Here is a 9,653-nt window from a genome sequence, read left to right as displayed (position 1 = left end):
GCTTTCGAGGCTTACTCTTATCAGCAGCCAGTACAGACTTGTTAAAAAATATGCCACAAGTTTTAATTACCCCAGGGTCTTTTCTCAAGAGGAGGGAACCTGAATCAAAGCCCGTTGTTCCAGCGAAAACTGAAGGCCGAACGAGATGCAAGAACACCTCAAACAGAATGCATACATGTACATGAAAGCCATGATACCGATGTTTAGTTGAGCAATGTAATTTACAATCAAATGCTTTCATGTCTACTTTCGTTAAGTATATATACAGGAGCATTTCTTGGTGTCCAGTTCACAGCAACCTTTACAACGCCATGCCGTTGCCAAAGGCCGCAAAACTGTTTAGCCAGCTGATATTATGTCGGGGGCAGATCTCGCTTGTGAATGCAGCAACCCAGGCGGCCTTCATGAATGAAAGCTCATTTGTGATGTAGATTTGTTGCGGTAGGCTCAAAGCACAAGTTATTCCCAAATATAATGCTAACGCTGGAAAACTGAAATATTATCGAAAGCTCAATGCGTGTCACACCTTCTGCGTAGGGAAACATTCTCTTCCGTTTCCAGTATTCTGCAATACTGGAAACGGAAGAAAATGCTTCCCTAAAATCCCGTTACAGCGATCGACCAAATCCCGTCGTATCTTCATTCAACTCTCACTCGAAATGGTTTTAAAAGTTCAATTTGGATCAATACGTTACCTAATCCAGCGCCAATGCCCATGGACATATCCACAGCTCAAATAGCTTTAATTACCTTTACTGCATCAATCATCGCAGGAACACAGCAGAGCAGTAGCTCACCAACATTCAAATTATGCAAACTTGGCGGATTGACAATTTCCTGTCTCGACACGTATTTAAACATTGCACGCACGAGTTCACAGGCCTCCTTGGACTCTATTGCTCTGGACGTGAGCGTGGGTTTCGACATCTTCTTCTTTGCTTGGCTTATCTTTTTCGCTGGCTTCTTCTCGGGGTTGACATTCGTCTTTTCCGCACGACAGGCAACCATCATCTTCTTTGCAGCTGCAATATATGCTGCAATCTTGTCCTGCGTTGAAGGGCGCGACAGAAGATGCCGCGCCGGAGTAGAAGTCGTCGCCCTCACCGTCTTCATATGTGTGGTCTGCACGTCCGCATACGCGTGTTCCCCCTCCTCCCTGGTGTTCACAATACCTCTGTCGCCAAAATAGGCGTCAGTCTCACGCTCCCTGTACAAATAAGCCTTATGCTACGCTACCGTGAGGTGCCGAGCCTCCCCACGTTTGCATCCGAGCCGCGCAAAAATGCTTCCGACTCGCTGCGTGTTTCGCGAGAAGCAACCATCTTCTACCTCTCGGCTTTGTGCCAGCTAAAATCGAAACGAATGAGTGGCCGGAGGCTGGTCACAGCTGCGACAAATATGTGAACAGTTCTTGTGAAGAGTGCAGGGTCGTTGTGCTAGAATTTTGCCTAACCCTGTGCATTTCACATTCTTTAACCAGTCGTATAATACAGTGTTGGCAATAACGACGTTGCAACAGGTGAAGCAACGTGATTTACTTTTTACCACCCGTGGTAACGTTTTTACGCGTTTTTACACGTTTTTACGGATCTCGAACACAAGACAGAATCCTTCATCAGTTTATTTTGTGTTAGCGCGTCATGACGTCCCACGACAAGGAGCTGGCGCGTCTCCGGACGTGTAGTGGCAAGCTCATTTTGCTGGCTGGAATCTTGGGTGACGCCGCTGTAGCTCTGGCTCAGTGGCAATTCATGGCAAGATGAATACGAATCACAGCAGCCGCTCAACCAAAACGAGACGATGTGCACCAACATCACGTTCGGACTGCCGTTCGACGCCGACAAGTACGAGGACGCTCTGCGCGTGAGCTTACTTAAGACGTATTCTGACTGCTGGAGGCCGTACGGAGATCGGTGTGAAGGGCCTCAATCTTAGTAGCAGCCACCGCACTCGTGTGGCCATCGCTTGTGCGGTGTATCAGGACGTCGGCATTTATCTGCTGGAAGCCGTTCTGTCTGCAGTGGACAGCCATGTGGGCACCAACATCTTCAAGGCGTGCTTAAAGGAGTCGCTGAAGGGCAAGCTGGTGCTGCTAGTGGCGCACTCGCTGAGCTTCGTGAGCCATTGCGACCAGGTCGCTGTGATTGCTGACGAAACAATCATCGAGCAAAGATCGTTCAAGAAGCTGATGATGGTGTCGAATAGTGAGAATGAAGAAGACAAGGAGGACATGACGTCAGCAGGGTGTTTAGAGAATAACTTGGCGCTTTCGAGTGATGAGCGATGAATTCCAATGATTCAAATGCTACATATACTTGGTAGCCAACGTTGGCAGCTTGTATTGAAAAAACTTATAAGAGCGCTCTTTACAACTTGGCACAGTTTACCTATATCTACGAGAGAGGAAGCTTTAGCGTCCGGTCAGCTTTTACGGCGATGCTGCTACAGCAGGCAGCTCCACCCAGCTTGAAAACAGCGTTTCTAGCGTAACCTGTTGAGCTCTCAAACCCGTCAAGAGCTTTCCCTGCGGATACAATGGAATACTTCATCTGGAAGCTCTTGGCTTCGGTTAGCTACAGGAACTGGCTCCAGCTCTGGGTCGTAAACATACCATTCATCGTCACCGACGTTATTCACAATATTTTCTCCATCGTCTTCTAGATCGACGATGGCGTCCAACCAGAAGTCCACTGCTCCAACAGTCTCCATGGAGTCGACATCAGTAACGTCAGCCAGAGTGGACAGCGAGGTTGCAGGATCGGAAACTCCGTGCATCTGCTGTTTTGGTCTCTCTGCAGGGTTAACAGGCTTCTTCTGTCTTCTACACTCGCCGATATCACTTTCCCGACGATTGCGCTCGCGGACCTCATTTCGAATGATGCCGATGAGTCGAGCTTTATCAAACTTTAGCTTATTTCGCCGTGGTGTCTGTATCAATCCCAGCTCGCTAAAGTAGCGCTCGCATGTCGCAGTGTTCACTGCGACTGACAGAATCACTTTCGCTAGCTGAGGAAGTTTACTGCCCTTGACGTACCACGAATCTGTAACGTGGACCCAATAATCAATTACCCCATTCGGTTGAAGGACACCGGCCTGGTCAGTGAAGTCAGTGTGCTTTTTCGGGGTAAATTTGCCACGCAACCACTTGTCGACATCACCTACGAGTCCGTTGCTGTTGAGATCAACATAGCGGCGATAGTAATAGTCAGCAGCAGCGGAGACGCCGTCTACTGACATTAAAATGACAGTATTGTCGTGAGCTTGGATTAAGGCACGCGTATGGGTCACGTAGAGCGGGTGCAATGCGAAAGCGAGAAGCATCAGCGGTTGCTCACAGTTCGCCCATCGCTTCTCCACCACTGGGACTAGATGAGAAGCGTATGCACTGGCAACAAAGGCAGCATGTATTTTTCCAAAGCACCGCACGACGTCCGCCATTGTGTTGTCATCTTTTTGTAGTCGATAGGATGCTTCCTACAGCGGCCGGATGACACGCTCAGCATCGATTAAGTTTCTCCAGAACAGCGGGTCGCGAAATACATGTAGCGTTGTAGGGAATTCAACATCATATCGATATCCGTGGGCCAGATCTTCTAACGCCGATCTAACGCGAAGTAGGCTTGCAGAGCATGCCTGCATGCTATTCCAGCGGGTCTCACACAGCATAATAAAAGCCAAGGTTTCCCCATACATTACATAAACGCGCTCGTTCGCACGCACGAGCCACTTTGCCGATGAACTGTTTAAACTTGCCATCGCAGAAGCTGCCTGCTTCGTTACTGTCTTAAGCATTGTCTTTAAAACGGCTTTAACCAAGTTGTTCACGTCATGAGCGAAGCACCGTAAAAACACAATATTTGGCCATCTTAAGGCCAGTATTCGTCTGGCCCTTGCGCATTGACCCGCATCGTCAGTAACGACGGCACCAATAATCCATCCTAGTACCAACGCTCTCATAAGTGATCCCTCCATCTGCTTGGCTATGGCAATGTCATGGTGAGCTGAGTCGACGGGTAGTAACTCAAACTGGACAACAATGCCAAACATGCAAAGTTGGCATGTAAGAAGGTGACGTCGAGCGACATTCTGGTATACGTCAGAAAGGTAATTCATCCGCCCGCCAGTATCCTCTTGCTTCTCTCACAGGCTCTCATTTGACGCAGTTTCTGCGCTTTCTGCATTAATTTTAAGAATACGACCACCGAGCTCTTTTCTTGTAGGTAGTTCATAGCGCGGCTGCATCCGTGCAAACAGCCTCTTGGTTGAATCGCGCTCGATGAAATAGTCTGGTAGCGGGCACTCAGCTTGAAACTCTAGAAGATCACGCTCAAACCTATGTTGCTCGTCCATAGACATATGAAATCACTCATCCGTTTTTGCCGTTTTGCTGCGGTGCTACTCGAAGATCCAATTGACGAGATGGACCGCACAGACGAAATTACAGGTAGGGTCGTAGCAACAGCCTCCGGTCGGTGGTATGGACAGCGCTTTAGATGACTACGATAAGAGTCGGCACGATCACGAATTTACTCCGGTGCTGCCACGTTGCCGGCGCTGTTGCCATGCGCGGCTTGGCACTTTTTGCAGACCCACCAGTGGTGCTTGTCGGATACGCTTCCATCCTTCTGGACAATGGGCACTTGGCTCTTGAAGAAATGACTACGTTCTTCGGAAGCTGGGGCAGGCATCGGCCAGAAACGGAAGGTAAGACGGGCTCAAAGTTATTGTATGAACGACCAGGAAGTTAGAGACTGTGATCCTGCGGCGAATAGCAAGCCACACTCTACGCTGCAAAGTTCCCTTAGATCAAAATAGGATCTTTTCTTATCTGCAGGAGGACACACACTACCACGAACAACCGAAATGGCTTACGAAACAACGCGTAATAAGTCCGTAAAAACGTTCTGACGGGGGTTATATCTTTACCGACTTCTTACCAACGTTTCAACGCGTATGAACGCTTTCAACGAAATTTCGCTTCTACGTCGGTTGCCAACACTGCAGTCTCACGCTCCCTGTTCAAATAAGCCTTATGCTAGGCTACCGTGAGGTGCCGGGCCTCCCCACGTTTGCATCCGAGCCGCGCAAAAGTGCTTCCGACTCGCTGCGTGTTTCGCGAGAAGCAACCATCTTCTACCTCTCGGCTTTGTGCCAGCTAAAATCGAAACGAATGAGTGGCCGGAGGCTGGTCACAGCTGCGACAAATATGTGAACAGTTCTTGTGAAGAGTGCAGGGTCGTTGTGCTAGAATTTTGCCTAACCCTGTGCATTTCACATTCTTTGACCAGTCGTATAATACGACTCGTATTTACATAATGTGTGGGAAAATGTCATTTTGCAGTTTTTCAGCACATGTCACAGTACAACGTGTAAGTTTGGAGGGGGAACCCTAACTGGGTCGGTCTTTTTCTCTTACTTTAAAAAAACATTGGGATTGATAGCTAGATTTACTATAATTCTTTGCCGATGTAGTGTAATATGCTAATCAACTACTTGTGAACATGGTTCAGATGCACTGCATCAGCCTTTAAATTACTAAAACTGTAAGTTACTACACTTGTTTTAGTTACGCTAAAACACTTTTACAAATTCATTATTTTCTCGGCGTACTGAGTCACGATGATTCCTGCTTTCGTCCTGCGTGTATTTTCGTCCCTAGGGTTAAAACGAGAAATTACTGTAAGTGGCACCCGACGCAACGAAGAGGAGTATGTGTGTAAGCTCTTTCACTGCGTCATTTCTCTCTTAGTCATTTATGTTTACTTCGCTCTGTCAAATTATTGGAGATATCTTCAAAAAGGAGGTACTTTATTGGGTAGGCTTTCGACACTGCAGCTTGTGCGTAGATGATAAGACGTTGATCGGGTAAGACTAGCACAGCATCAACCGCAGGGAAAGGCATCAACAGAGGAAAATACATCATCAATTTATTCTCAATTCTAGATGACGCTTGGATAAACATTGATTTTGCATCAAATGGACCCAATCGCGACAAGGTGTTGCTGCTGCCATTGATCGGCTCGAACGGTCTTACTGTTAGCGCCCTAGAAGCGAGGCTTGGAGCAGGACTCTCTCGCGTCTCCTTCTTACGCCACGAGAGCAAATCTTCTGTTGGGATCTTCAACAAATAGTAAAGTTTGTCAGATTTAAAAAAAATTAAGCTCGAGCTAGTAATTGCCTCCACAACCAAGGATGAATATGCCAAACGAAACTCGTCGGGTTCGTTCTCCACGCGTTATAAATGTAGTATAATGTGCTTTTCATGCACTTCCTGTCATCAACGTGGCGATCCATGTGCTCCAAACCATCGACAGTTTTTAGAGCAGCATTCTCGACATGTCGAACCAGCTTACCCAAATCTTCACTGGAAAACACTATTTTAGAAATACCCCCCGCAAGATTGAATATATGTAGCCACTCGTTGTGGTCCTTCAAACTTAATGCATCGTCCACGCCCTGGCACTCCGTTTTTTGGGCTACGAATTAAAGTATAGTGTAAAACGTATAAGTTTATCGTGTATCCTTTTGATGTGTTTTCAAATCTTTGAAATGAACTTCTTTTGTTTTTTCGAAACCGTTGCAGGCCAGGATTATTTACATGGAAGCGCACATGCTATTAATCATGTCCTCGTCCATGATAAAAATTAAATACATTACCGCTCTCCTATTTCCGAAATGAATATATCGAAAGCATTCATTTTATTTTGTGCCGCCTCCAGATAAGATGCCCCAGGACGCGGTTACCGCTAATGCAACCGGCACTCGCGGACGCGCCGACGAACGTCGGCTCCTGCCCCGATACCGAGGCTCGGACCTTTCCAATACGCAGTGGGGAGGCCAAGTGGCGCCACCTGAACTCCTGGTTGGAGGCGGCGATAGCCCTTTGAATGGTGGAGAGAGCAGTGACTGCGAAATGGATGAATCGGAAGGTCATGCGAGTGCTGGAGAGGCGGAGAAATATGTAGGGGCTGGACGTCCGTCGGAAACAGATGGAACGGATGATGATGACGCTGCAATTACGTCTGTGGACCCGCCGGTGAAGTATCACGGCAGTTGGGAAGCTTGGCAAGAATATTTTGAGGACTACTGGCAACGGACGCTGCAAGTAATACCAGTCAAATATATCATGTCCAGAGCACAACGCAACAAGAGGCTCAAGAAGAAGAAGAAGGGTGAAGACGAGTCCCAGTTGGTGCCCGACGGCTACGACCCGTACCAGCGGACGTATATTTGCACTCATGGATGGAAGAAAAGGAAGTCCCGCAGCGAAGGAAGTCGTCCTAGACAGCATATCCGTCTTACGAATTGCCCGTTTCGTTTCGTGGTACAGTGGAATCTCGCTCGTGGAGAATTACAGGTCAAGAATAGTTTTTTTTGGCACAATCACCAAGTTTTTCCTGCAGCCTTCGCTACGTATCCTGCTTCTCGTGTGGTGATGAATCCGCTCGTTGGTGCTCGGGTCGAGGGAAGGCTGGCTGTTAGCGCAAAAGGGTCCAGATTTTCTGATTACTAGCTGGAGCATGACGAGAATGTCATCCAGTGCGACGTGGACAATCTGGTGCGCCACCATGCGTCTGTTTCAAGTGCAGACGATAATGACGCTACCGCACGGAAGATTGCGGTTTTCGCGGCAGCTAGCCCAGAAAACGTGTCGTCTGTTGTGGAGACGACCTGTGGTGAGACGGGGGTTATTTCGTTAGCTTCGGATCATATGCGTCGTATGTACACCCACTTCAGCGAGATTCCGCTAGTCGATTGCAGCCACAAGACGAATCGGTACGTCCTTTTTAAACGTCCAGGATAACAAGGGTTCTAACCAGGATTCTCCAATTTTTTTAGATACAGCTACCAGCTCCTCGCATTCATGGCAATGAACGAATTCGGCGAGGGTGCAGTCATTCAGCACTCGCTGATAGAGGCACACTGAGATTGGCACATGGAAAGGGCGATTGATCACTTCAAGCGCTCTCATCCTACACTAATTCAGTGTCTACGGGTCATTGTCGTTGATAAGGACCTGAACGAGATTCGCGTGTTGGAATCAAACTTTCCAGACGCCGGAATCTCTCATTTGTCACTTTCACGTGATCAAGTACCTGAAGGAAATGAGGTCGAAGCCAGAATTCGGGAAAGTTTCAGCTGAAGATGCAGGTCAGATCGACGGAGCCATTCACAAGATGGTATACACTGCCTGTAAAGGTTTTACGAGACTGCGCATGCATCTCTCAAGGGAATCTGTGAGCGATTGAGTCTTACTGGATTTTACGAATACTTCAAGAAGAATGGGATACGTGCCAAGATAGTTGGGTCTAATATTTACGAGCAAAGATGCCACACTTTAAGATTCATACCAATAATCGTTTAGAGAGTTTCTTTGGAAAGTTGAAATAAGACGTGGATGAATCTACGAGCATGGCGATGTGCGTGAAAGCGTTGGTCGTCCAGAATCGCCGAGTGACTAATGAATACCAGTATCAACTGTCTTGAATTGGACGTTTTGTGAGCAATTCTTATGATGAAGAGATGGCGACTGTAACGGGGTTACATGGTGTGGAACACACAGGGGTACGAAGTACCCGGAGAGCTAACAAACTCTCAGTACATAAGTTGGAGAGTTAACAAGGTCTCTCAGTACGTTGGCTGAAAGCCACACGTTATGCATTTGATTAGATTTAACTATGCTAGATCGTTAAAGTGATACATTTACCCCTAGGCGGCTTGGGTGCAATAATAGTAAATAAAACACTTCTGGTTTTGAAGCATAAAAGTTAAGGTGTTAACTTTGAGCCCTGGTCTTGGGCTGTAAGTGTCCTTTGGATAAGGAACTTAGTATTAGTGACTCTTTGAGTCGAGCGTCTTCCTCTGACGCTAAAGCTACGGCAGCCCCGCTGCACTTGGTAGCACTTGTAGTCAATCCCGCTCCTGCGTCGGTTGACTATATCCTCTGCGAGGATGGAACACCCTGTGTTCGCAAATTTGTCCCCGGCGCAGCAGGACGCGCTTACTAAGCTTATGTCCTTGCTTGGCCCGGAGGGTGTGGCTCATCTTGCATCGCAAGGTCCAGAGGCGGTCACTGCCAGGCTGGAATCGTTCTCCCGCTACGAGAACGCGCTCTTGAAGCATGTCCAAGAGAAGATGAGCGCCGCAACGGCGGCGGCGTCGATGACGCGTGAAGAGTCTATGAGACTGAAACCGCTCATGGTGAGCGTAAAAACCTTCGAGGGGAAGGATGGAGAGAATCTCCTTCTCTGGACCCGTGAGGTCGAGATGGCCATGGGATCGGCCCTGCTCCAGTCTGAGCATCAGCGCGTGGCGCTGGTTATCTCCAGGCTTGGAGGTCGCGCTCGCGAATGGGCACTAACGTGCGGCACGTCTGTTGACGCTGCATTTCCCACTTGGGATCAGCTGAAGCAACAGCTTTCGCGCGTGTTCGCGCCGCCTAATCAGGCGTACCGTATCCGGTCGAAGTTCCTTGCTACCCGCCAGGGTAAGAAGGAGTTATTGGACTATGTCCAAGAGTTCAGAACTCTTATCGCCGGAATGGCGGCGGACCCTCTTCCAGAACTGGTCAGCGTGACCGTGTTCATGGAGGGACTTCGTGTGAGCGCAGCTCGAACGGAAGTGTTCCGTGTACACCCTAAGTCTTTCAAAGA

The 9,653-nt window shown here is 48.3% G+C and overlaps 3 protein-coding genes across 3 annotated transcripts; 1 reads left to right on the top strand and 2 right to left on the bottom strand.

Moving 5' to 3' along the window:
• Positions 1 to 477: 477 nt before the first annotated feature.
• On the bottom strand, positions 478 to 1,322 carry PITG_17182 (uncharacterized protein; the record flags this gene model as incomplete). Its single annotated transcript, XM_002897027.1, has 3 exons — positions 478 to 483; positions 871 to 1,207; positions 1,237 to 1,322. The coding sequence occupies 3 exons, from the start codon at positions 1,320 to 1,322 to the stop codon at positions 478 to 480; spliced, it is 429 nt and encodes a 142-aa protein (XP_002897073.1).
• A 478-nt stretch (positions 1,323 to 1,800) lies between these two features.
• PITG_17181 (uncharacterized protein) lies at positions 1,801 to 2,287 on the top strand (the record flags this gene model as incomplete). The annotated part of the gene is made up of 2 exons (XM_002897026.1): positions 1,801 to 1,863; positions 1,922 to 2,287. 2 exons carry the CDS (start codon positions 1,801 to 1,803, stop codon positions 2,285 to 2,287), a joined length of 429 nt encoding a protein of 142 aa, XP_002897072.1.
• A 282-nt stretch (positions 2,288 to 2,569) lies between these two features.
• On the bottom strand, positions 2,570 to 3,438 carry PITG_17180 (uncharacterized protein; the record flags this gene model as incomplete). Its single annotated transcript, XM_002897025.1, has 2 exons — positions 2,570 to 2,573; positions 2,612 to 3,438. 2 exons carry the CDS (start codon positions 3,436 to 3,438, stop codon positions 2,570 to 2,572), a joined length of 831 nt encoding a protein of 276 aa, XP_002897071.1.
• Positions 3,439 to 9,653: the final 6,215 nt, after the last annotated feature.

The sequence above is a fragment of the Phytophthora infestans genome, genomic scaffold (assembly GCF_000142945.1).
Source record: "Phytophthora infestans T30-4 supercont1.50 genomic scaffold, whole genome shotgun sequence".
Lineage (NCBI taxonomy): Eukaryota > Oomycota > Peronosporomycetes > Peronosporales > Peronosporaceae > Phytophthora > Phytophthora infestans.
This window is presented reverse-complemented; position numbering and strand designations above follow the sequence as displayed.